The 27,895-nt window shown below is 42.6% G+C and overlaps 1 protein-coding gene across 1 annotated transcript; it reads right to left on the bottom strand.

The window, feature by feature from the left end:
• Positions 1 to 573: 573 nt before the first annotated feature.
• On the bottom strand, positions 574 to 21,909 carry wnt6b (wingless-type MMTV integration site family, member 6b). Its single transcript, XM_084023248.1, has 4 exons — positions 21,296 to 21,909; positions 11,926 to 12,146; positions 4,220 to 4,527; positions 574 to 2,882 (listed from the first exon to the last, which is right to left on the bottom strand). The coding sequence occupies exons 1-4, from the start codon at positions 21,373 to 21,375 to the stop codon at positions 2,421 to 2,423; spliced, it is 1,071 nt and encodes a 356-aa protein (XP_083879374.1). The 5' UTR covers positions 21,376 to 21,909; the 3' UTR covers positions 574 to 2,420.
• Between the last annotated feature and the right edge of the window lie 5,986 nt (positions 21,910 to 27,895).

The following is a 27,895-nucleotide window of genomic DNA, read 5'->3' as shown; positions in this document are numbered from 1 at the left end:
GTTATAGCTATCAATTATATAGTGATGTGTAACGTTAGCCCAATGCATCACACAAACATCAGATCATGTGACTACTGTTCCATTATTTCTGAGACTTACAGTATATTAATAGAAGCAAAGCATGTCATCATGATTGACCGAACATGTACAAATATTTAATGTGATAGAAAAGAAATCATGGCCCTATCATCACAAGTGACTGTGAGTTTTTTTTTTCATCTCATAATAATGTTAGATATATGTGCACTCTTCATAGACATACTCTTCGTTGCTTAGTAATCATCCTAATAACGACTCAGTCTGTTGAACTGGGTCACTGTATTATTTTTAATGACAAGACCGCAGTCAAATGCATTTGATTTCCACCCTTCAAAACGCTGTCATACAGCACATATTGAAAGTAAGTATGTAAATATGAAACAGCCAGATCTGACTCTTGACAGCTTCCTGAAACACAAACACCACCAACTGTAAGACAAGATGACTCTGAATCCTAACAGCCTCAACAGAACAAGTGGAGGCAATGCATTATAATAGTCCTTTACATTGTCTGGCAATAAATGTAAGCGTAAATGAGATGACAGATTTATGGGGAACGTACTTCCTCTGGAAATGAACAAATACAAGATCTTGTCTGCCTCACACGGAGACAGAGCGTCAAAGAGCAGTGTGCTTTTAATAACCAACATAATGCAGTTTAACGTCAGACAGCAACTTAAAGATATAGGCCTATAAAGGGTAATGTCAACTGTAGGATATGGTGATAACTGGCCAACCTGCACGGACACACAAACAACACTTCCACGCACACTTTCACACACATCTTGCAAATACAGTATCAAACAAAAGCTAACATCCAAAGTGCATTATTAGCCCTGTATATCATATAAACAAAATACATTATATACATTATGTCATGTAAATAAAGGTTTTCTCTTTGTTTGAATAGACAACCTGCAAACGGTTTTATTGCCAAGCTATTGAGGAAGTCCACGGCAGCCATTGCGTCCAAAGTGCTTCAGAGTGAGATGGGAGTGAGTAGTCTTGTCATCATATCTTTATATAAATAGCAGTCTTTGCTGGCAGGCCAAGTCCACACCTGCAAAACATGGTGTTGACAGCGTTCTTCAAATATGATAATGTCACTGTTTCCCTTTTCTTTTTGTATTTGATGTGTGATAATCACTTAAAGGGTACAGTTACTGTAACCGAGTGACAGATAAAAAAAAATTAATTTGTGGTAAAATGTAAAGATGTTCTGTTTATTGCTAAATGCACATTTCATAATATCTGATAGTCTTAAAATGACAGATAATACAATGAAAAATCCTCAGACCCTCAAAAGTAAGGATGGCTCTCGTAGATTAGCAGCCAATGTATACAACCTACCGTTCGCTAAACCTCTCCCAAACAGCAACTGTCCTATACTGTAGCTTAGCAAAAATGGCAGGTCTATCAAGCCCAGTAGCTGTAGTAAGAATGATGCTCCACATATAAAAACTTTGGTGGTGTGTTTTTTTCCAAAACTCAAAAGACAAGAGTAAAAGTATAAAGAATTGGAGGCTGCAATTGTTAGCATGCTTAACTAGCATAGTCAATTAGCAGTTACATCCAAGCATTTTTCTTTTTAGCTAACTGTTTTAAAACAAGTCAGTACTTTCAACCTGCTCATCATACAACTTGATAAAAGCTGCCACTTACAGTTGTAACTTCACACTGGAAAACTGAAGCCTGCCTTTGTCTGACTTTGGCTAAAAACAAGGGTCCATTGTTACAAAAACGACTGAGACATTTTCGCAGTAGCCTAAATCCTGCTCTGTAAACTGTACCATGTGAGAATGGGAAGCTGGACAGAAGTAGTAACAGGAATTAATCCAGGGAGACGGGGTTTAGCGAATGGTCAGTTAAGGGAAATCCAGGACCAAATCAGGTCCATCAGCACGGTGAAGTCTGAAACCCTTTGGTTTAAGATGGCAGCCAGCATCAAGGTCTGCTGTTCAACTGGTGGTGGATGTGACACTAAGAAACCTCCCCTTTCATCCAGATGGAAAACACACATTTTCACATTCTTTGGTCCTTAAAAATAGGTAGTTCAGAAAGAACTGGTTTTCTCTGGAGACCTCTTTTAGTCCCCCTGCCTTTTTGCTTCCACGTGGTTGCATTTACTTTCTGTACCTTTTGAGCTTTTGGCCAGCACCTCTTACCCTTGGAACCAAACAGAAATGGGATCCAATACTATTTGAAATTAGCGTTTTGGGGACATTATCTAAATGTGAAACAAACGGAGACAAAAGGATCACCATGGAAATCCAAACCCTATCCTTCTTTCACACTAGCCAAACTAAAGCAAAACCAAGCTCAAAATGTCACAGAAGCAACAAAGTCAAATTGACCGCCGTCAACCTCAGTTCATCAGTTCGTCAGTGACAGAGACTAAGCTCTTTTCGGACCAAGCATTTCTTGCACTGGACCACACAACACCAGTGGAAACGACACAGACAGTTCTCCTCTAACACCACCGTTTCCTCCCGGTAGCCACGCTCACAGCACAGCAGGTCACAGCCGCTGATGTCCATGGCCGTGCTATTGCACATGCGTCCCCGCGTCCCCAGAGAGCCAGTTTTCCGATTCGCGAGGCAGAAATCGGGCGACTCATCGGAGTAGATCAGATCCTGCTTATCCGGTGGCTTTATGTTCTGGCCGACAGGGATCAGGGTCTTGCCGTCGTTGCCGCCCATCACCTTGGAAGCGCCGTTAAAGCGCTCCAGCAGGCGGTCGCCCACCTCGCGGAAATGAGGCATCTTTTTCCAGCACGTGCGCAAGGTGCACGACCCCGACAGACCGTGGCACTTGCATTCTGTCCGCATGTAGAGCTTCACCGCCTGGGAAAGAGAAAACGTGGAGGGGTGGGGTTGGTTCGGGGGTTTTCGGGTGGCAGGGGCAAAGCAAAGAGGTAAAGGAGGGCAAATGGGCAAATAAGCAGAAGAAAGAATGAAAGTTGATCAAACAGGGGAAAAAAAGGACAAATGAAACTTTTAAACTTGTACCCTGAAGTGAAACAGGACCACTTTTGACGAATGACAAATTCTCTTAAGACGTAATTTATTATTGTGTTTTCATGATAAATCACGGACAAAGCCACTGGATCACACACACACGCGCGCGCACACGCGCACACACACACACACACACACACACACACTGATAGATAGGTAAGATAAAAGCAGACGCTATTCAGAAGGAATTTAACTCCCCAACCCCCCTCTACCTCCATGTTGCCTCTGGCCTTCCTACATCTAACAAGCCTTGACAACAGATCATTCACTTATACTGCACATAATTAACCCATCACACGCGCACGCACACACACACACACACACACACACACACACAGATACTTGCAAAACATGTGTACATACGCATGCACACACATGACAGCAGGCTTATTTCTAACCTCATTTGTGTGCACGTCTCTCCTTTTGTTCAAACGGTTTGTTTTCCATAATGCTACAACTGGACTGTGTCCCAAAATCCACCCCTTTCCTCTCTACCTGCCTTTGACCCGAACCAAAGTGAACTTGTGTAACGCTTCGATTTGCTCGTGCATGTGTGCAACATTTCTGCGAGAGGGTGAGACAAACTAAGATGAAACACTGACAGCTAAAACCAAATGTGATCTGGCAGATTTACGGCGCTATATTTCCAATGAGAGTTATTAACTACTCTCACTTCATCGCCACGCTTTCGTTAGCATGTTGCCTCGTCGGGGCCGTGCTTCACTCCGACGTTCGTACGGGAAACAAAGAGGAACTTTAAACTTCTACAAAGGCCGTGGAAACGTTAGGAGCTACCTGCCTCGGAGGCTCGAAAACAAAATGTGTGGCACGCTCGTGTTTTTGTCTTTCAGAAACCCGATTCTTGTTAGAATATCCGCTTACGCCACTACACAAATATGGCTGGGGGCGATGTTTTTCTCTTTTGCGTGGTCGTTGGAATGATGGAACATTCCACAGGACAAGCAACACCGTTGCTGCAAAAAAATGTTTGAGAGTGTAGTGAAATATCACACACCTGTCTATTACAGCACAGTAGCAGTTATACCCCCCCCCCCCCCCCCCCCACACACACACACACACACACACACACATTAGAGTATGTTTAATCTATTGAACTATACCCATTCAAGATGTAAACAGACAGTCCTGAAACTCTTCCTTACCAGCCGCCCCGCCTCGTTGTTGTGCAGGTCAATGAGCGTCCTGATGTCACTCTTGCCCCGCCTCCTCTTGGCATCCATAAACTGTTTCGACTTCTCATAACCAAACTCCACATCGTCGCCACAGCCCCCCCACTCCCACTTGACTCCGTCCCCCCCAGAGGGGGAGGATGAGGACGGCCTCGGAGGAGCTCTGTTCCTGGTCGCCTCACAGCCACACTGCAGGAGGTCTCCCATGCTGCAGGCCTGGGTGACGGCGTGGGTCACGCCAGCCGCCGTGATGGCATAAACAAACGCCGTCTCCCGGATATCTGTGAGGGACAAGCAAAAGAGAGGTTTTAGTTTATTGATTGATTTTCTAAGTTTGGTTTGCACACCCCAAGTCCAACATATTCACGATATAGTGATATCTGATGACATATTGAGACATCCGTTAAGATTTCACGCCGGCTCAAAGAAATAATTCATAATCCAAATTTAGACCGTCAACATTCAAAAGAGATGATATGAACTTGCTAAGCTAGTCAGCCTCACTGCAAGAAAAATGAATCAAAAGCATAAACCAACAAAATGTTATACTAGGCTATACTGTATGTTGGAAACTAAACAGGCGGTTTAAAGCAGGGCCATTCATTTGGAAGAATAGATTTTGGAAAATAAGAATGGGTGGTCCAAATATACTAATGCACTCAGGCGTTTGCTCTTTTCATTTCACCACTTTCAGCACCTTCATTATGACACAGTGACAAGACATGCACACGATAAATACATAAACATTGCCACACTACATTCAGATATCTGTTGATCATGCTCCTACTCAATCAATCACAGGATAACAACTGGGGAAAAAGAGAGCACCACAAGTGACAGACGCTAGTTTCCATTCATCCATCTGTCCCTCCATCCCCAGGATAAAAGCACCTTTCTCTCATTCCTGGTCCATTAATACAATCACAAGAGCAATTGGATCGCTGGTGCTGAGAGGATGGCTATTTCTCCCTCTCTTATGCACGCTCACACACACCACAGCTGCGGGTTTATTTCGGGTGCAGAGCTTAACCAACCACAACTGCAAATTGATTGTCTGTCCTCGCCCGTGGCTTCAACATCATTCTCGCCCTTGGCTCAACACGTCTTTATCCCCAGTTATTGCAGCTATGAAAGAATCTCAGAGCCCTACTGGGCTGAATGCTTCGTCGTAAATATCTTGTGCATTCTTTGGTCCTCTTTGTCCAATTCAACCTGACTGTCTCCATGACTTTTCCTTCATAGGGAATCTTTATTGATCCAAACAAATCTAATATCTTATACCTTCTAGATCCAATCATTTAAACCTCTGTGTTTAGTTACTGGGATTCAATGAAGCATGATTTAGGAATAAATTGTGAAAAAAAAAGGATGCAGCTGGGGATATTCTATATTTTTTTATTATAAGCAAATCCCTTGAATAGACTGAAACTGCAGCTACATCTACATATTCTCATTCCAACTCACCAAATACCGGAGTGGTCAGTTAGATACCAACCAAAGTGTGGACTATCATGCCCTTTAAACTAGGTAAGTTGCTCTAAGCAACAATGGGTTCACATTGGAGTTAGCTGAAAGCATTGTGCATCGCTATCAGACCCTGAAGGCCACTGACCAGACGTATTTGACACGTTGGGAGTGAGACCAGGTTGATGCTACAAACAAGTAGCCTGATGAAGTAAATTCTGTGAGCCATAAAACTCAATTTCTGTCCAAAAACAATCAAAAACTTCTCTGGGTGAGAAGTTCCATCATGTGTGTGTGTGTGTGTGTGTGTGTGTGTGTGTGTGTGTGTGTGAGTGTGTGTGTGTGTGTTTGTGTGTGTGTGTGTGTGTGTTTGTGTGTGTGTGTGTGTTTGTGTGTTCATAGGATTAGTTGGCAAAAAGACCCAAGATCCCAATTTTGCCTAGAAACAAGCAAGCAGTGGGAATTGTTCAAGACATCGATGACTTCAACGGCAGAACTCTGCCTAGATAGATGAGAAACGAGGGACTTAGTATATGTATGTGTGTGTGTGTGTGTGCGTGTGTGTGTGTGTGTGTGTTTGTGTGTGAGAGTATGAAAGGGAGAATAGCCACTTAGCGAGCCATTGTATGTGTGTGCGGAGACTATGGGAAGGCCTTTTAAGAGCTGGAAGGCGGTTAGCGTGCAGTCACCACCGTCAACACTGCCAACTCCATATCGCATGATTCAGTGAATGGGATTCATTAGGAATGGTAACACACACACATACACACACACACACACACACACACACTCACAGAATGGGTGGCGTGCGATGAGACCTGCACACCCCGGCGCGCTGTAATATCAATACCAGCTGTACACCCCAACACCCAGAAACGTCTCCAAAGTAGTCAATATGTCTACATTTGTGTGCATGTATGTCAATGTGTGATTTATACTTTTATTTAATGACATTTCACAGTCAGCCTGTCTAGTGTTTTTCATGTTGATGCGTGTTAAATGAACAAGGCCTGTAGATTTGATCTCATGGTTTGTTTGGGATTTTGCTGTGGTTCGGCACAAATCACTTAATTGTATTTGTGTTTTACTTTACATGTAGAGCTTTTGCAACTGCGTGTTTGTGTGTGTGTGTGTGTGCGTGTGTTTGTGTGTGTGTGTGTGTGTGTGTGTGTGTGTGTGTGTGTGTGTGCTGCTCAGTTAAGACCACACCTTGCTGCTCCTGCTGTTCAGCAGAACGGAGCTGAGATTTTCAGGAGCAGCTAGATACTCAAAACAAGATGTGTCATCTCGAACCCTGCCTGGATGTATTAAGAGACACGTGTGTGAAACATCAGCACACGGCTCGATATCAGTTCAATATGGTGATGACTATACGAGCATGTGTCCAAACAGGCTGCAAACCTGCGCACATGTCCTCAGATGCACTGGTCCTACGCCGCAGTTAGTGCAAGAAACACAAAATGTCATCTTGATAGACGTTTCATAAAAAATGAAACCAGTTATCCCTGAAATCTAGATTTTGGTTTATTAAAAAAATATCAGTAACCTGGAACAAAATGCCATTGAACTAAAAGTGGACGCAGATGGAGAGAAAGCCAAATGTCAGGGAGAAAGAGAAAAATAGTTGAATATACAGAGAGAGGAGTATTGTTATGTGTTAAATAAGCTATCAAAAATCCGATGATTTGAGGCTCCCTGTTTCATATTTTCCTCGGAGACATGAATTCCAAACAAATTCTCTGCCACGGCGGGTGTCTGGGCCTGTCTACGTCTGCTTCTAATTCCAGAAAGCCCTTCTGCATGAATTGGCACATATGATTTTAATACTGTGACTTTTGGGATATCTAAAAGCTGAACGTTTAATATAAAATCACCTCACAGTGCAGATAAGCATAGTTTAAAAGCATAATTTTTTCTCTCTTACTATTTCCAAATGAAAGAGCATGCATTCGTCACTATGACCATGCAGTGGACACTATGAGACTACAATGCATCCTGCAGCATCTCCTCTGAATGTCTTTGGAAGAAGCTGTCTGTTGTGGCTGAGGCTGACTGTGAACACCATCAAATGAGATAAATAAGAGTTACCAGGGAACCCAATGACTGCAATACTTGGAGTGATTAACATCCATTCATTTTGAGACTGACCTCCCAAGAAACACAACAGCATCACCCCTTTGAGCATGTGCCCTATAACAACATCTGTTTACGCTCAACTGACAAAGCCCTCTAGCGGCTGTAGTTATGATGCGAAGCCAAGAGGCTCAGGAGGTTGAGCGGGTCTTCCGCTAAGATCGGCTGTCCTCGGGCAAGATACTGAACCCTGAATTGCCCACCGAAAGCTGTGCCATCGGATTGTGAGTGTGCGAATGATTAGATTTGAATCTGATGAACAGGTTGGCACCTTGTATGGCAGTCTCTACTATTAATTAGACTCATCATCATATTCTAGATCTAGATAGTTTTAGTACAGCAGTTACGTTCATTTACTATAAACACTAGGTTAAAACACAAGTGTAAAAAGGTGCAAACATGTGTGTACCTGTCTCGATACCTGTGTGTCTGTGCCTGTGAAAAAGATTAATGAGAAAATGTTTGACACAATTGATGACTGGTTTAATTACTGTGCAACCACTGTACAGCCAAGAGCACAACCGCAGAGTCCTTGTTTACGCTGCAGCAGTACGATACACACACACACACACACACACACACACACACACACACACACACACACACACACATAGTGAACACAATTTATGATGACTTTCATACACCAGCAACATCCCTTATGTGATCCCCAGCATCACTGTACAGTATGCTGGTTGGATCTGCCAGTCTGATACTTAAACACAGTGGATGTCAAGGGAGGGAGTGCTAACAACCAATTAATGATGAGTAACCAGAAATTTGACCTTGTTCTGCAACAGAATACAGCTGAAATGTTCAGGTCCAGAGGAGAAAACAATTCGATTTGCCATCATTGTGTCGACATATTCATCTATTTGCACTTTCTGTGATTAAGTCGTGAGACGGCAGAGTTTCAGTAATGTTGTGGAATCCACTAAAACCCCCTATAATACACACACACACACACACACACACACACACACACACATTTTCCACACCTTCCTTCCTCCCTCTCTTTGCTTCAAGTATCTTCATGCATAAGTGCGTAAGTCAAAAAGTGCACATTTGCACCATGCCACATGGATATCTGTGCATGTGTTATTTCAGCCATACAGCTGAGATTCAATGTATTTGATGTTCATCATCTGAGACCTTAGAATGAGAGAAACACACACACACACACACACACACACACACACACATAGACACTTGCATGCTGGCTGTACACTCCTCATCAGTACAGCTTTGTTTACACTGTGCAGTTATAACCCTGACATAAGCAATGACATATTCTTTGTCCAGAAATCCATTTCAAAGTTCCACGAAAAGTCCTAAAACCAGAGGTATCATAATCATTGCTTTGCAACATTTTCTGCACTAATCCAATATCCAATGGGAAAATTCCAATGATATTTTCTCGAAGGAACCAGTGCGGCGCTAACTTCCGGTTTGGCCTACAAAAGGACTTCATCCCAACAGGACTCTTTTTTTACCGCTAAATAAAGTATGCACTCCATAGTCTGAGGGGAGGCAAGGAAGACCTTCATGTTAACAGCCACTATGTGTTAGATTTGAAAAATCGTATTTCTTTATTATTTTCTTTTATTCAGTGGGATTAAAAAGTAAGCAGACAAATAAGTGCACAGTATGTCCACATATGACCCGTGGACACAGAGATGAATAGACTCGAGCCTACGGTCTTTCATTGGTATTGTCTAATTTCTCTACAAATAAAAATGCTTGTCATTAAAAACACTAAGAGTCTATTATCACCTCAAATCTAAATAGAGGTCAATGAGGCTAAGTAGACCACTTAGAGAGAGTGAACGTTAAATACAAAGGCACTTTTATTTTGACATTTACTGCTACTTGTTCATGATAAACAGCCATTACGAGAAGATCCAGGTAATTGAGGACAAAGGCTTCAAAACAGCCGAGCACTTTGGCCTGCCTCATAGACAGGCAGGAATTTATGATTAATTGCTAGTCTATCTTCTACTGGTAGATTATTGTCCTTTCCCCTCTCTTATTCTCTTCCTCAATCTGTCTTTGTGTCTGCATTCTTTTTTCTCCCTCGTTCTTTCCCTGTAAGACACACCAGAAGTGTCAAATGAATAAGAGAAAAAACAAACAAACATGATTTTTATCCATATAGTCGGATTCAGCTCCACGTTTTACTGACAAATAATGTGACGTTTTCTGATGGTGTCAGGGCAAGTTCTCTCATGTGGAGTGTCCTTTAATGTGGCATTTCATTATATGGTCCAAGATCTTATCAATTATAATTACACAAGACTGAGAATGAACATTTCCCAAAATATCCCACCTTTGCTTTTTGAGCATAAAAACTATACAGTAAATAAATATCAGCTTCCTGACTGTATCATACAACTGCTTCCTGCAGGGATCTTGAATATTTTCTATCAGTTTATAAGATATGGAATTATCAGAATGATCTAACATGGAAAAGTTGGGCAACTTTGATGTAATATGTCCGGATGATTCAACATAAAAAAAATGGGTATTCACTGTTATATTACAGCATGGAAAATGAATATGTCAATGTCATGTGCCACTTCCTTGAGTTATTAATGACAGGCAAGCACAAAACGATGTGCATCTTCTAGAAATGAGAACCAATTTGGCTTTAATAACATGCTGGAGATGTTGTTGTTGTATATTAATATGGGTTATTCCCTGTTTGTTGATTAAACACAGGGATAAAGGCTCTCTGTAATACCAGTCAAAGAGCAGACAGGCAGCTCTCTATGAATCTAATCATACAAGAGAAAAAAACCAAGACAGTAATTGGAGAGGACCCAGCGGTGACCCAACATCAGTTATATTACAGACTTCAAAGAGCTGGAGGAAGATGTTAAGAGAGATGTTAAGAGAAAAAGGCAATTTTAGCTGATCATTTCAAGCGTGCCCAATCTGATGAAGAGGAGAGTCAGTCAAGTGTGAATACGTCTGGTTTGAAATACAACAGCTGCCCTTGTCTGTTGGAGTGCCATCAGACGGGGATCTGACCTCGAGTTGGCGTAGGGGCGTCAGCTGCGGTCGTGAGGTCACGGGTTCAGATCCTAAGGTACTCACGGCTGGAAAATGGGACATGACAATATTTTTAATGCGTTTCTTTAAAAACGACGTGAAAGGCTTTTGGAAGAGTTGATAGAGAGAGCCACCAAGATGATTATGGGAATTTCCCACCGTTAGTCTCGGTCAAGGGGCAAACATCTATAGAAATGAGTCACATGCAAGACTTTTCATGTTTGAAAAAGTGTCTGAACGAAGCCAAACATCTGGTAGGACCAATTTAACACAAAGTGGTCATTGCTGACTCTTATTGATGCCTGGGTTAAAGTAACAAAAAAATCAATATAGAAGAATGCTTATTTGCCTTCTTGCCAAGAGCTGGATTAGAAGATTGATACCACTCTCATATATCTGTCCATTGAATATGAGGCTACAGAGGAGAAAGCTGGCTTCCAACTGAGCAATTTCACATCTGAAATAGATTTAGTAGATGTATAGTAGACGTCCTTTTGTCTCTAGTTTAAATTCAGCTTTTTCTGGGCTGAAAAATGATTTTCTTTTTACTAGACGTCGAGTCTAGTCGTTGTTTCAAGGTCTTTTCAACATTTATGCATTTTTATTGATGTCTTTAAAATATGGTCTACATCTGTGCTATACGCAACTCTTGATATGAGAGCTGAAGCCCAGAGGAGACGCTGAAAAGACGGCTAGTGCTCAGTGGGTTAGCTTCGCAGAAGACTGGAAACGGAGAAACAGCGAGCCAGGCACTGTCCAAAAGTAAGCAATGTTTGTTACCTTTGGACGGTGGATCGTGGATACAGTAGCTGCTTCCCCTACTTTCCAGTCCACGCTAAGCTAGGCTGCTGGCTGTAGCTTCACATGGAACAGATAGGTGAAAGAAAGGCATTGATCTGAACATCTAACTCTCCGTAAGACATGAATATTTCCCAAGATCTTGAACATTTGCTCGTATGTATAAATGACACTCCATACTAGTACTGGTGGAGACATGAAGGTGGTTAAGCAATACACATCCCTCCCTTACTCACCTTGCTGCAATATTTTGCCAAAGTACTTGTTGTGGCTAGTGCAGTTCCACCGGCGGTACCTGAACTGGTACTGGCACTCCCTGACGCCCAGCCTGGCTCCTTTGGCCACCTCGCTGACGATCTCTGGCTGAGTCTGGCACAGTTCCGCCTGCTTCCCCGCCAGACGCTTTGCCTTCCTGCAAATGCTGTTGGGGTCCATCACCAGCGGACTGCCCACCGCCCTGGAAAAAAAACAGTTTTAAACAAACGTTAGAGACGAGAGTCATCTCTCGGACACGTGATAGCAACGGCAAGTTTTTCTTTTCCGGTGAGCGACAAGTGTTAAGTTAATCGCAGAGTAAACAGTGTGGCTGAACACATCAGCAGCCACGAACCAAAGGCAAGCTCCGTCCTCTCTGCGGCTGCCGAGCCTGCCAACTCTACCCACCGCTTCTCGGCTGCGGCGACAATGTGCTTCTTGAGAAGGCACGTGGGAGGACAACGGAGCACTGAGTTTCCCAGAGGCATCTCAGCTCTGACGTCAGATCCACAAGTCTCTATTTTGCTATTGGACTGCACCGGGGAGAACTGTGTGGTCCTCACCAAGCTGGAAGCCAAACAGTTGGAAGCCTCTTAACAGACGGGCCGCTTTACAGTTAATCTTAATGCTAAGTTGACTTTGGTGAACCAGAAGACAGACTTGCTGGATTTCCTGATGATATAGCCTCTTTGGAGATTTTTTTTAGTTTAGTTAAGAACTTCACCGCTTAAACTACACATTTCCGTCGAGTGGCTGGGACAGTTCCCAGGTGGAAATGTTGATATTATATGACTAAAAGAACATACAATTAGTGTTTAAATGTGTGGCAAAAAAATAAATCAAGCATGTCTTGTATAGTACAAATATTTAAAACATTAAAATATATATAAAACACATCGTGAATTTGATTAATACAGGCCCTGGACCTCCTCAGCAGCTATGACAGATGAATGTATATAATAAAGAAACATAGTTTACTCTCACTCTTAATGGGAAAGAGGGGCTTGGCTCTGCCACTTAGAGGGACTGCCAGCATCTGTGGCCACTTCAGTGGCATAACAAGAAAAGCGGCTTTATGAGATGACTTTATATCCATTCTTTTCCTCATCTCCCTGCCTTAACTGTCCCCCACTCACCTCCTCTGTGCTGTTGACTTTATTTATATTCGATTCCCTTTCTCACATCCCCCCTTTCATTTACTCCATCTCTCTCATCACTCGTCTCCACAGTTGACTTTGAGTCTCTGAATCTCGACAGATGTGATCCATGGCTGCAAGTTTTACCGTCAGAAGGCAGAGAGATTGAGAGCAAAACTTTTTTTAAAAGCAAGAGAGAGCAAAAGACTACCTCATAGGTTTTCATTCAGCCTTGTCCCTGTTAATCGCACCGTCTGATATCATTCATCTGCTACGAGAGTTTGTTTTAAGAAGCAGAACAAACACGCTCACCAATCCCCTCTCCTGGCGGTCTGATACCGAGTGAGACATCTGCACACAAACACATGCGCGCATATTCATACTTGCACAAAAAGTTGCACAAAATAGGTTTTGAAAACCTATCTATTTTTATTTTGATAAGCTATTTATACGACACTAACATTTCAACACACGATTAAATGAAAACACCATTCACAGGGAATCTTACATCAGCCTCTTTGCCAATAACATCATGGAAAAGGAAGATCCAGAGGCAAAGTGCCCAAAGACTGTTATCCACCAGGACTTAAACGTGTGATAATGGCAGACAGAATGGATTATGGTTTCCTTGTAATCTATTAATTCAATTTGTCTAAAGATTAGGGGAAGTAAATGTACCTAATCCTACAGTATGAGCCATGATATCTGTGTGAAAATTATAAAAGATAATACGTTCACATATATACATGCATGCAGTCTCCACACAAACACACACACACTCCAGGGACAGGCATTCCTACTATGATTATTGAGAGTGTATTGACAAGATCGCTATGGAAACAATTCTGTTATGTGTGTACAATGTGTGTGGGACTGTACAACGTGTGTGTGTGTGTGTGTGTGTGTGTGTGTGTGTGTGTGTGTGTGTGTGTGTGTGTGTGTGTGGCAGCCGCAGAGATAATGAAATCATAGAGACACACTGTATGTGTTAATTAGCAGGTACAGGTACAATACTTAGCAACACATACTCCCTCCCAACAACCACTTATTATATACCCACAGCAATCAGGCTGTGTGTGTGTGTGTGTGTGTGTGTGTGTGTGTGTGTGTGTGTGTGTGTGTGTGTGTGTGTGTGTGTGTGTGTGTGTGTGTGTGTGTGTGGAAGTGTGTGTGTGTGTGGAAGTGTGTGTGTGTGTGGAAGTGTATCATTCTCTATAAAGTATGTGTAGATTTTTAAGGAAGTGAGAAGAAACAATTTTATGTTTGCTTGTTTGGGCCTGTTTGTGTGTGTGTGTGTGTGTGTGTGTGTGTGTGTGTGTGTGTGTGTGTGTGTGTGTGTGCGTGTGCTTGAGTGTGTGCACATGTCAGGGGCAGCGCCGGGAAGCCAGCTCTGTCAGCAGCTTACAATAGCCTGCATGGTTTTTACAGTGGGAGGTGTAGAGTTGTAAAACTAGTGAATGTACTGGATGACATTTGGATGGAGTCCTGGAAGCAGACAACAGAGACAGTTACAGAGCTTTGAGAAGAGAAATCTTCTCTTATGATCTCAGTTGCACCAAAGCAAATAAGTCAACTGGTGAACGAGATAAACTGCTTCTCATGGAAGATCAGATGCAACGGTAACAGTATACCATGGTTCTCCCTGACTGATTGTATACTACAGAAATGTTTATTCAAAGTTTTGCTTTCTCATTGTTCAGTTTCCATGACTGACATTCACACTGGAGATTAGTCCTGAAGAATACATCAGTGTCAGCAGTATCTTCTCTCTTTCCTCACTTCGCTTAACAGGCCACAACAAATAAGCACAATGAATGTGCATGCAGCCATCTGTCACATCATACAATTTAATTCATTTCAACAGTATCTTTCAAAAAATGAGCAGCTACAAAACAATTGCAAGGGGAACGAATGGAGAAAGATATTGGCCAGAGCAGAGACATGAGCAATAGTAGGACTTGTTTAGAGGCTAATTTCATGAGTTACCATTGCTTAAGTCAGGTGACAGGGTGATGTGAGTCCTAACAATTAAAACAGATATCAAATGGGCACAAAGTGTGAAGCCCTTCACACAGCAGGATGAAGGCATCCCTTCATTTTGGTTGAAGGCTATTTTGACAATCCCGACTAGACAGTCTCTTAGAAAGCGGGCATGATGGGAGCAGAAATGGGAATGTAATTGGAAAGTGGGGTGAACTGAGGTGGAAAATCGCATTGCTGGTGAAATACCCAAAAAAGGGGGTGCAATAATTGGATAATAGGATGACAGTAAGCGGCCAGCATTCTTGCCCTTGTTTGGAGATCGGTAGATAAAAGTGTGCATCCCTGCGAGGTTGAATAGGATATGGGAATGCTTCATCGTGGAAAGTGCAAGAAGAATTGTGCTTAATAAAACTGATCAGTGCTAGGTGGGGGCTATGTGTCTGCACAGTGAACATTACTAAAGAAATCACCTATCTACTTTTCTTTTCTCGTTTGGTTTCCAGGGAGCAACGGGGGATAAAATGGTGCACGGAAGTTTGCATCTTGTCGTTTACGATATACACCTATTGGCCTGACTCAAATCCTACTGAAATGTCTCATGTTTGTCTGCTGCTCCCCGGCCTTCTGCAAGCTCAATGAATCAATAAGGAACTATCTACGAACCATCTGTATATGCAGTACCCACAAGCAGAAACTCTCTCTATTGTGTAGGCATACAAAGTACAAGAAACTACAAAGCCACACAGTAATCAGATCCTCTTCATGCAACTTGCTACTGTTGTTTATGATACGTCTCTTGAACAGATAACTGAGTGCAAAACAGCATCCAGGATGTTCAGTCATTGATGTTATCAAGGGCTTTAAGGAAAACCTGTCACGCATGGATAGTTCTTCATGATGATAAAGTCCCGAAACAGAGATGGGGGGTCATACAGTGAGAGATAAAGCAAGAAAGGGCATACAAATACCCAAATCAATGACAGCAGGACCATCCATGCTGCTACCACCTGCAACACGTCAACAGCTGGTCCAATCCAAATCTTCTCCTTGTGGTTACTTGTATCGCTTGAAAAATGGAAATGAGATCATATCAGTGATCTGCTTTTGCTTCTGTTTCTGTTTGTCATTATGTTGTCAGCAAATTGGGGAGAAAAAATCCCAGAGGTTTCATAGAAATACATGCCTTATCCAGTGTTTTCTGTGCCCTGAGGTGGGTCAGAAAGAGATTAAACATCGGTGCTAAGAGCGACATCAGGTTTCATTAAGGATCTCACGGCACCATAGATAAAGTTTTGTACTGTACGAGGGCCCTTCTTTCTTTCTTTTTTTCACTCCGCCCACGAATGAGTGAATTTCATCCCTCCTTAATCCCTCAAGTATGCTGGAGATGAAGACAGTCACGACAAGCACTTGTCTGAGACGCCAGTGTGAGAGAGAGAGAATAAGAAATAGAAACAGCTAAAGAGAGGGTGTGCAGAGATAGAAAGACGGGGTCGGGGATACAAAGCGATAAGGTTAGTAACGTGATGAAGAAATGCAGATGAAGGACACATGTAGAATTTGTCAGACGTCTCCAAAAAGACACAATGATGGCCACTAATTCAGCACCTTGCCTCAGACAGTTTGAGACTGCCTGTGGGCCCCCAATAATTACTTACCCTCTTTTCCTGACCTTGCAGTCTGGAACACGTCGATCACTTGACATGTTTGATCATGTTGTTTTCGCCGACGTGAGGCAGGGTCGTGAACAAAACGTTTCACCGCGTGATTTGTAATGCACCCAATTTAAAAAGTAGCAATAAAGTGTGACCAAAGGGGAAACCGACACCGCCAAAGCAATTTCATGTAAGGAAAACATTCACAAGTTTGTTCTGTTGTATTAACTCGGTGCAGTGGCACACCCAATAGCACTGGCAGCGACGAGGTAGAAGCGATCCAAGAATGGATATTTTCCGATGGAACGCAGGGGGGGTGTACGTATGTTTGTGGTGCTCATCGATAGCTAGGAAATATGGAGAGCTGGAATGCCAAGTTCATATGAAGGCTGGTGCTTTTTTTATGGACATCTAAAGAGGCAAGTATGGCAACATTACATTATACATGTAAAGTTTAATTTACGTCAATTGTATTTATAGTCTCATACCTTAACAAAAGTTATCTCAGGACAGGTAGAGCAGGACGACAAACACCCATGATTTTCAAAGTTAATGAAGGAAAAGCATTCGGCTTGGAATAGCTCTGTTAATAGTAAACGGGGCTCATTCTAATTATCTTTCCTTAAGTTATATTAGTTTTATATTATTTCCAATGTAAATGGTGTCTTTCAGAAAATCAAGTGGTATGAATATTTGTAAAAGTAATGGTATCAAGTTTACCATTACCATTAATAAGATATTAGTAAAGACAAACTCAACTTAACCACTGCAGAGAATTCCACCTGGAGCTTTGCATAAATGTGCCAATAATATGACATTATATGTCTTATATGTGAGACATTGTACGACGACATATCAGAGGCCACAGATGGCAAACTGTTTTGCACTCCAAAGGTTATGCCATGAAAAGTTTTCTGATGAGATTTTCTTTAAGAACTGATTAATTGTCCAATTTTAAACCTTCTTGCGTTTCACCATTGCAGGCAGTCTGACAAACGAGAGCAGCTCAGAAGACTGTGCTAAACCCAGTAACACAGCGCAGTAACATGGAAGGCAAGAAAGAACAAGAAAGGACTCCGAACAACAGCAGCTCCTACATTACCTGATAATATTACAGTTACATTTCAAGCTGGCTTCTGCCAGCCCCCAAACTGTGAACACTGCTTTTGCCCCTCTTTGTATAATTGTTGAGGCATTTTGACATTTCTTGGACCACGTTTACCTACTGCCCTACATTTCTGACACTGGAACACATTTAAAGTACGAATGCCCACAAAAACACACACACACACACACACACACACACACACACACACACACACACACACACACACACACGTATAAACACATTTAATTCAGTCCTCTCCCTGATGCCAAACCCACATCGTCATTTAATCTTACCCATCTCCCTGGTCCTGATTAGACATCTAGCTTTTCAGACCAGGAGTGGACAAGATAAGATCTGTTACAATGAAACTCTCCTCTGGTGATGATGGCAGTTCTGACTATAGAGTCTGTGAACACAGTCTGTGTTCATGCGTGTGTGTGCGTGAGCGTGTATTTTCCTATAACTGTATGACCGAATGAGTGCATTTGTATATCTCAGAGTGCATGTTCAACAGATTAAACAGATTAACAAGGATCCGATGGTCGGAGATGTATTTGGACTGACACACGCACGTAAACACACAAAAGCGAAACACACACAAAAGCAGTGTGTGTGTGTGTGTGTGTGTGTGCACCTGTAGGCCTGTGGCACGCTGCAGGCTGGCTGTCGGCCAAACTGGGGCTGTGATACACACATGTACACGCACACGCACACACACAGACATAGAGCAAAGTTGGCCCTGCTAAGCACCGCAGTCAAATCCAGTATAAGAGAGCAAAGGCATTCCTCCCTCCACTGAGTCTCTGAGCTGTGCTCTCTGCTCTCAGGCCAAATGATTAGAGCGCTCTAATCAGCAGAGGCTCTGAAAGGACAGCTATCTCCCCACATTTCATCTCCCTCACTCTCTGTCCATCACTGCAGCTCTCTCTCTCTCTCTCTCTCTCTCTCTCTCTCTCTCTCTCTCTCTCTCTCTCTCTTTTCCTTCAGCGACAACCTATCTGTACGGCTCAAGACATTGAAGAGGAGCGAGCATGAGACAGAGGGAGAGAGATGTATGATGGTATGTCCAGCAGCTTTCAACAGAGACCATCATTGTCCTGGCAGACTGGGGAGCGACCCGCAGGTGTGGCTTCACCCTAGCTGCACCACAGTCAGCCACTGTGTGTGTGTGTGTGTGTGTGTGTGTGTGTGAGTGTGTGAATCTGTGCGTGGATGCATCCACATGTGTGTCTGTGAGAGCCAGCGAACAAGTGAGCGAGTGAAAGAAGATGACAACGTATGTCAGTGCGGATAAAAAGGAAGTTGCTGATTTGATTCCCTTAATCCGCTACAGCTTTATTTTCAAATGAACGTCCGGAGTTGTGTAGAATGCGCCGCCAGCAGAACGTCACAGTTTTCATGTCGTTTAACACAACAGCTACTTAGTCTGAGCCTCTCACAAGTTCAGCTTCATAAAGGACAGACTTGTGTTTTATTTTTTGTGATGTCGTCTTTCATCTCTTCCACTTGATCACACCACGGATGGAGAACCCACCGTAAAAATAAATTATGCTTTGGTTGGTAATAAGGATCCATAAGGGTCAATGTGCAGAATTGTATTATGGTATATGTCTTCTCATCTTTCTCTTTAGTGAATTGGATTCAACCTGGGATTTAGTTGGACGACACTGTAAATGACTCCGGTATCGTTTCCCCTCTTTCCGTCCACAGCTTGGTCACAGCACAGATCAGCTACAAGCAGCATCTGGCTAAACATGACGATGCTCTTCATTCACACTGAGGCGGCATTTTTCACACCCAATTTAATTGAGCCCTCCCTGTGATCAGTTACTATTAACACCAGTATTGACGATAATATAAAATAGCAATTCAGCATCGCAGAGTAAGAGCTTGTGTTTGGTGACCAGGTAGCCGAGATCAAATTACTGTTTCAAGTTCAAATACAGCAGAATAATGTTTAAAATGAAGACACACTAACAATGATGGAGAGCATGAGGAGGACAGGATGGAGGTCTGAGGCTCAGCTCAGAGTACGGGACGTCAGCTCTGATGCATTATTGTAGTTTCAGATGTTGTACTGTTCAGGCGTCTAAGTGTGGATGTATTTGTGAAAACATCCTGAGAACATGAGTGTGGATGCACGTCTTGTTCAGTGACACCCCACAAAGGTAACATGCTTTCCCAGAGGAGTGAACCTATCCACCCCTCATTTACAACAGGAGCATTGTCCATTCTTTTCCATTCCATATCCAATCAGTTCTGTATCTATGTATCTATTAATTGATCCTCACAAGGGCGATTCTCTGTAACTAATAAATTTACCTCACAGCTATAAGGATTGCAATGAAAAAGTTTGATTCCAGAGACGTGTCTTGTGAAGCTGCTGGTCCATCTACCAGTCATACAAGGACATTCAGCAGACTCACACAGCCGCGGTGACACTACAACCCACATTGACCTTGACTGGGCTGTGAATGAACAGTGGGAGGATTCGCTGGGGGAAAAAAAAAATCACAAAGCTTCACATTCAAACGCTGCCGCTTTGCACAAGTGTGCGTGTGTGTGTGTGTGTGTGTGTGTGTGTGTGTGTGTGTGTGTGTGTGTGTGTGCGTGAAAAAGAGAGAAGGCAAGACAGACAGAAATATTGGATGTTGTCTAATGAAACGCTGCACACAAGACAGTGAAAGGACTACACAGACAGACAGGCAGACAGACAGACAGACAGACAGACAGACAGACAGAGACCCACATGGACAGAAAACATGTTATCAGCAGATCTACAGGGTCTGTCTGTCTGTCACACACCTTGCAGAGCTGAGCCTATATGGATTGTTTTATGATGACATATCCACTGCGCCTAGAGGGCCACCTGACATTCCTGACTCTGAACCCCCACTACACACACACACACACACACACACACACACACACACACACACACACACACACACACACACACACACACCAACTCCACCGATCTCCCTGTCCTCTCTCCTCCATGTATCACTGCAGGCAATGAACAGCAGACACCTCTCTCACCACCCTGTTTCTCTTTGTCCTTCACCCTGCGGACCTATAATTCCCAGTCTCATCCCAGTCTCAACATAGATTTGACTTGAGGGTTTTGTATGTATGTAAGCACAAATTAAATTTAGTTTTGTATGTTTTAATATTAAAGACATGGACAGAATGAAGTCTGAATAATTGTTACTGACTTTTATTTATTCTTTAAACACTCTTATTCATCTTGTTTTATAATTATCATTCATTTTTAGAGATTCTTTATATTGTGTTACATCCTGTTGCAGCCCGGCCAATAAAGTACTTAGGGGAAACGCCGGTAAACTCTGTGATGGTGCTTTGGGTAGCCTAAATATAGTTCACCATGTTTGCGGGCAGAAATCAAATAAATCTAACATTGACACGAGGCAGATGAACATAAAACACGTGGTAAACACAGAGCACTTACCACCAGAGTCCGATGATATTGACCGGACAGAGCAAGATAAAGAACAGGGCCAGTTGGATCCGGGAGAGGCGAACCGTCATGGTGAACGCAGCAAATCCTCAAGGAGATTCCCGGGCAAAAGTTTAAAGCACTGACGAGCTCAGCCGACACCGAGTTGGATTATTTCTTAAATACATAGGAGGTCCTTGCCTTCTGACCGTAGCAACAACAAACAACAACAACAAAAATCACTGGAAACTGTCTGTCAACGAGAGCGCAACAAGTTCCTCATCCAACTCCTCTTCTGCGGGGCGCATCTTAATGCGCAACGAAGTTGGTCAAGAGGCTACTGGAGAGATGTCCGCTTTCAAAGGTGTGGTTAACCTCTTCATCGTCGTCCTGCTCCGTGTCGCAGCGGTCCGAGGAGGCGAAGTGACTCCGGGCAGCGAAGTCCTCTCTGACGGCGAAACAGCGCGCGGTGTGTTTGAGGACGCGCGAGTCCCGCCGCTCTCCAAAACAATGAAATGATACAGAATCAAATGCTTTTTTTTTTTTCGTTCTCGGTCTTGTAAGTGCTGCCGGGTGTTGGTCGTGTCTCGTGGACTCGGTGGAGTGATTGTCGGTGCGCACCGGCTGCAGGTAAAGGGCGTCTCGTGCGCCAAAGTCTGCGGTTGTGTTTTCTTTGGATGATAAAGGGAGGAAAAAATGCGCTCGTCTTCTTCCACCTCGGCGTGACGTCGCTCCGGGCGAAGCGAAATCCTCGCTGTCACTCAGAGAGGGAGAGAGAAAGAAGCTGCAATTAGGTTCAGGAGGACCCGGCTGAGGGCGGAGAGGGAGTAAACACAGAGAGAGAGGGGGGGGGGGGGGGGGGAGGGGAGAGGGAGGGAGAGCTGTCATGCAGTGTGTTTACGGTTGACCCGAAATCAGAGCTTATGGAATGAGGTGATGTCATCACAGGTGTGGTGGTTACCTTTCTGATATGTGTGCCAGCATCATGGCACGTTCTCAAGTCATGGTTTGATGTCTTTTTATGTGCTCTCTGCACTGCAGAGGCGAAGTTAATCAATTGCCCCCAAGAAGAATTGTTTTGTGTGTGTGTGTGTGTGTGTGTGTGTGTGTGTGTGTGTGTGTGTGTGTGTGTGTGTGTGTGTGTGAGACTGGATGGTGTTATCACATATCTGGCCAAGGGCATATCCATTGAAATCCAACACCACTGTACTGTAGTCGCCAGCACACCCGACTTCGTTCCACTGCAGTGATGCAATCAATCACAAGTGTAACAAAAGGCAGAAGTCAGCCAGTCAAGTACCCGAGTCTTTCACGAGGGTCTCTGTCCCGTTCACGTCTGCACAAACCGTAGCCTCGGCTGGAACTGGGGTGTAAGGTTGGCAATGAAAATAGTGTCGACTTAAACCTTTTAGACACATTTTTCATATGTAATTGGACAGGATAAAGTCAAAGTGAAGAAACGCTTCGTCTCAAAGTAATTGTAATTTTTGCCCATAGTCTGCAAAATATGGAGTCCCACCGGAGTGGCAGGTTTCATTTATTTATCCAGACTTTTCATCCATTGAAATATTTTTGTGTGTCGGTGCCATATGCAAGGGTTGAAACAACATGAATCAAGTCCATTGAAAACACAATGGCGTTTTTGCTTGATGCGGTCCATTTAGACGGTGTATGCTTCACATTGCTGCCCACCAAAGCACGCCGTCGCTTTTTTAGAGCTTATGGTGCATTTTCCCCAACGTTCTCTCGGACACGGTTCCCATTCATTTCCCTGCAGCGTGAACATCAAGTTTGCTTGAGGTAAATTGTCACATTCAATTTCATGCTTTCTATTGGTCAAAGTATCATGTAGTGTGGTACGGTATGTGGCATGGAAAATCAGCTGGAAAGACAGATTCATGTGCTGTCAGAAACACCTTTCTTTTTGGGGGGATTTGGCCTTATCCTTAAAGAAGTGAGCATATTTTCCTTTTGTCATGACATCCATATTTTTGTATTGTCTGTCATTTAAGTTTGATGTTGTGAAGCTGTTTGGCAGAAAAATATTAAGATGTCAGAGCTTTTGATCATCATTTATGTACATTTTGACTTCATATACGCATCCGTTATAGACTTAAAGGTACAGTTCTTTCTCCTTGCGGGATAAGTTGGACACTGATGAGACTGAAGACTGGGTATTGACTTTCAGTGTGGAGTATATCTCAGAAACACCTCGAGGAAATGTCTTCAAATTGAAATCAATAAGTCATGCTAATTATAACAATTTCACACAAATGACTAACAGGATAAGTGATGACATTTTGGACAGAAATGCATGTAAACTGCAACTTGCACAAGGCCATAATTCTAGTTTATTTTACTTCTCATTATTCATTCATGACAGCTTGGGAAAATCAGCCTCTGGTTATCTTGTAATGAGGCCTTTCTTAATCCACCCTATTATTGTCTAGGGCTCTTCAGACAGGATGTATTCCTCCAGGTGTGACTCCTTTAGCTTTCTGTTGCTACAAAAACAATGTTGAATGTGTTTTCCTGTAGCAAAAATACACTTTCTGTTTTACATTCAAAACGTATCCAAAGTAATAATATTCTTAGAAGCAAGCATTACTTTAACTTTATTTCAAACCAACATCATTTAGTTGATCTCCATTGACCTGTTTCCCTCTCTTGCATATCTCAATTTAAACATGGTCAAAACAAGGTGAATATTTCGCATACAGTGGCTGAAACAGATACTATTCTGACGTTGCAGCTTCCCCTGGAGAGTGCCGTATTGATATGTGAACTGGGACCACCCGTAACAAAATTAGAAAGTTATGAAAATTGAGTTATCTCTCGGTGACCTATAAATAACTGTGTGGGCATGAGGGCATTGTACTGGCTGTTCTCTCTTCACATCTCAGTCTCAACCTTACCCTCTCTTTCTTCCCCTATTTCTTTCTTTCCATTTTTTTTTGCCTGTGTCTCACTCACCCCCAGGTTCTCTCTCGTCTTGTCCCTCTTTCTGCTGGGTGAGTGTTTTTTTTTAGGGAGGGCTGATTCTTCATACTTGGCTGAGGCTTTATGGACAAGAAAGATCTGATTTCAAAGTCCGGCAGGGTGTTGGGCCTGGGGTCTTGGCTCACAGCTTTGGTTGCCTGCTGGGAGGAGACACTGCACAGCCCCTAACCAGATGGCCATCAGCCCACATACAGTAGATTCATATTGTACATTATGTGTATTGTTCAAATCATAGAAAAAGAACCGGAGTGGTATAGACATTGGAGTTATTCAGTGGACCTTTGACTCGTACAAAAAAAAAGTAAATTTTTGTTAGTTGTTTTTGGGTCTGGAAAATGCAGGTCACGAGGAAGAGATGTCTGGCTAGTTAGCTAGCTAGCTTTTCCTTCTCATTCAAGTCAGTTTAAGTCGTACTACCTACTTGTCTTCTTGTCTGTGTGCAGCTTTATACTTTACCGCCAGAGTCACTGCTGCTCTCAAGATTACAATTTGACATTGTATATAATATTGTCCGTACTGCTGAATGCTAAAGGCATTTCACTCACAAGCTAGTCTGTCGTTAAATTAAAGACAAATGAATAGGTTTTGCATTAAAGGGGTCAATATTCCAGCTGACACAAATGTTGGAGTTTCCTTGAATGCACCCAATGATTGACTTCTCTAGTATGTGCTTGTACACTGCATTGCCTCACACAGTTACAATTAGAATACATTGAGTTGTTCAGCATTAAATTAGCACCGCTCACCTCGAAATCAGTTCAAATATGCAAGGTATGATTTGGCAGTGTAAGTGTACGCAATTTGTGGTTGATGTGTGTTAATGTGTGAAAACTGTTTCTCTCGCTCCTCTCTGACTGTTAGTTTCGCAACAACAGTGGCAGGAGCAAGAGGTTCAGCATCCCGCTCTAAGACACTAAAACGGGACAAAGGCAGCCAACACAGGAGCTGGGACCCGGGTTCTCTGGTTTAAGCCTCGTCTCTCTGCCCTCCCTCCCTCTCCCTTTCCCATGACGCCATGTTGACCTTAAACAGCTTTGTGATCGACTGGAGTTCCCTGAGTGTTTCATCTTAATAATCGCGCTCAGAGTTGGAGATATGTAACATGTCCTTCCAGTGTGTATAATACATCTGCAGCGACTTAGTTTCAGTGTTGTAAAGGAGAACGCCCTGATTGATACGGGAGCTTCACTCGGAGCTGCCAATAGTGGATTTTTCTGTTATTACATTTAACTTAAAACATTGTTTTTGTTCCGTTAGATGATTGGTAGTTGAAGACAGGAAGAATGACAGGCGTGACATACATGATTTTGTGTTTTAGAGAAAGAGAAGAATGACGGGCATTTACTTGTGACCTGAGAAAAAGATTGGACTTGATCTCGCAGCATAGTCCACGTCACTTATGCTGGTAGTGGCATGGCAAGATGGCAATGTCAGTGGTTTCAGTCCACCTCTTTGGTGAAGAATCGGTCGAAATATGCACATTTTTGTATTCACGCGGGTTGAATGTCCGAATTAGAGATGGGAGAAGATTCACTCACCCACTCATATCACCCGGATCCTTTAACTGATCCGGGTGAGAGAGGAGGACTCGCTGCATGGATCACTCAGTCAAAGTTCCACCATAAAAACAGACCATACTCACGTAGCCCGACAGATTGAGGGAATCTGATTCCTCGAAACTTAAACCACTGATATTTAAGGAGGAGATTAGACTTCAACAGCATAAATCATCCTTTTAAAACGAAATCATAAACGATAAAATACAATTTCATTTAAATAAAAAAAAAAATATTTTTTTTTATCTGTTTTACTGTTTTACAGATTTTTATAATCTGGGAGGCACTGACTCAAGTGACTCAAGTCACCTTGATCAGTTTGGAGATTGACCCAGAGATCTGTGAGTAAGCACACTGACTCGGATATATCACCTCTAGTCTGAATAACTCCATTCAGAACACATCTTTTAAAGTGCATCATCACGTGGACAGACCTCTGAAATTTATGAGAAAAAGTCACCAATTTACAATTTATAAAGTCACAAATTTACGAGAACCTTTTTTTAATTTAAAGATAATAAAGTCGCAACAAATGAAAACTACCACTAGCGTATTATCCCAACCACCCGATCAATAAACACCCATAAGATGACAATTTGGCCCATATAAATAAAATAAGAACATTAACAGGCATCCTTAACAAGGCGTTGTTACAAGACGTGATATATTAATTAGAAAAATAAATGCATAGATCCTTGGGAAGTTAAGCTGGCATGTTTAGCATCATCATTTACTATACAAAACACTTGTGTTACTAATTTGACAAAGCACAATAATTTAAACAGACCAATATAGAATATTAAACACACGGCATCATACAAAGCACGTTACGGTAGTTCTTTTATTCTTGTAAATATATGACTTTATAAACTTGTACATTTGCGACTTTTTTCTAGTAAATTTGCGACTTTTTTTTTCTGAATATTGCCCCCCTCTCTTGGCTCTGTTTTTTTTTTCTGTTTTTTTCTCTGGCGATTTGATTACTCAGCATATCTGGGGCTTCGCATCACCAACAACGCAGAACTATTGGTTATTTCAGCCATAATTGATGAAACATTGTTGAACACACATTAAGAAACTATTTACAAAGCTGTCATACCACAGTAAACAGGTTTAAATGTATACAATTATGAATTATTGTTCCATTCTATTCAATGTATCACAACATCCAGTGAGCCACAGTATACAATGGCCCACCTTAATGGAACAGGGCCATAATTGAGGTCATTAACGACACCTTTGTTTCCCTTGCGATGACATGTCAAAATGGCTGGTGTGAAACGGGCTTATTAGCAAATGCTAGCATGCTAACTTGCTAAACCTAGACGGTGAACATGGTAAATCATTATTGTCATTATGAGCATGTTGCCCTGCTGTTTGCATAAAGCTCAAAGCATTGCTGTGATGGATCCATAGTCACGTTCACCAAAACCCATGTTGATTATAGGACTTTAACTAACCGTACCCTGACACGGTACGGTCCTGCACAACAGAATGTCCACTTTCATGTCACAATACTATAAAATACTGTTCCAAACTGCACTGGAATACTGTATACTGAATACTGTGTTATATTGGATCATACTGTGTTTGGGAAATCTCATATGAGAAGATTTATCTGTACAGAAAAAAATACAATTGGTTGCAATAACTTTTGGTTTCCCCTTGGGTCCGTCACTGATTGAACTGAACGAGCATTGGGCCGGGTTATGGAGTGTTCCCTCCCTCCCTCCTCCACCTAGGAAAAGCTAACAGGCCTAACCCCTGTCCTGCCACACCTATCATACGACTACACACACATTCCCCCTCTCACACTGCTTTCATCTGGGCGTGAAATGGATTCCTACTGTCTGCCAGCATCTATGGACGTGATCCTCGTTCACCCTCCTTCTCTTTTCCTGTCTTTCTTTTTTTGTACCACTCATGTGCCCTTTTGTTTCCACAGAAAAAAAAAAAAGGCCTCGCCCACACTGCAAAAACCACAAAACACATTCCCGGTCGGTTATGCTTGAAAATAGATTAAAAAAAATCCCATGGAGCTAATATTTTATGTCAC

The sequence above is a fragment of the Eutrigla gurnardus genome, assembly GCF_963514095.1.
Source record: "Eutrigla gurnardus genome assembly, chromosome: 12".
Taxonomy (NCBI): domain Eukaryota; kingdom Metazoa; phylum Chordata; class Actinopteri; order Perciformes; family Triglidae; genus Eutrigla; species Eutrigla gurnardus.
This window is presented reverse-complemented; position numbering and strand designations above follow the sequence as displayed.

What these genes read in the sequence shown, in the direction of transcription:
- wnt6b (XM_084023248.1), bottom strand. Translation starts at nt 21,375, where the DNA reads ATGACGGTTCGCCTCTCCCGGATCCAACTGGCCCTGTTCTTTATCTTG. An exon ending in TGGCAAAATATTGCAGCAAG is followed by an intron (nt 4,528 to 11,925) that starts GTGAGTAAGGGA and finishes TGTCCCTCACAG; the next exon opens with ATATCCGGGAGACGGCGTTT. An exon ending in ACAACGAGGCGGGGCGGCTG is followed by an intron (nt 2,883 to 4,219) that starts GTAAGGAAGAGT and finishes TCTCTTTCCCAG; the next exon opens with GCGGTGAAGCTCTACATGCG.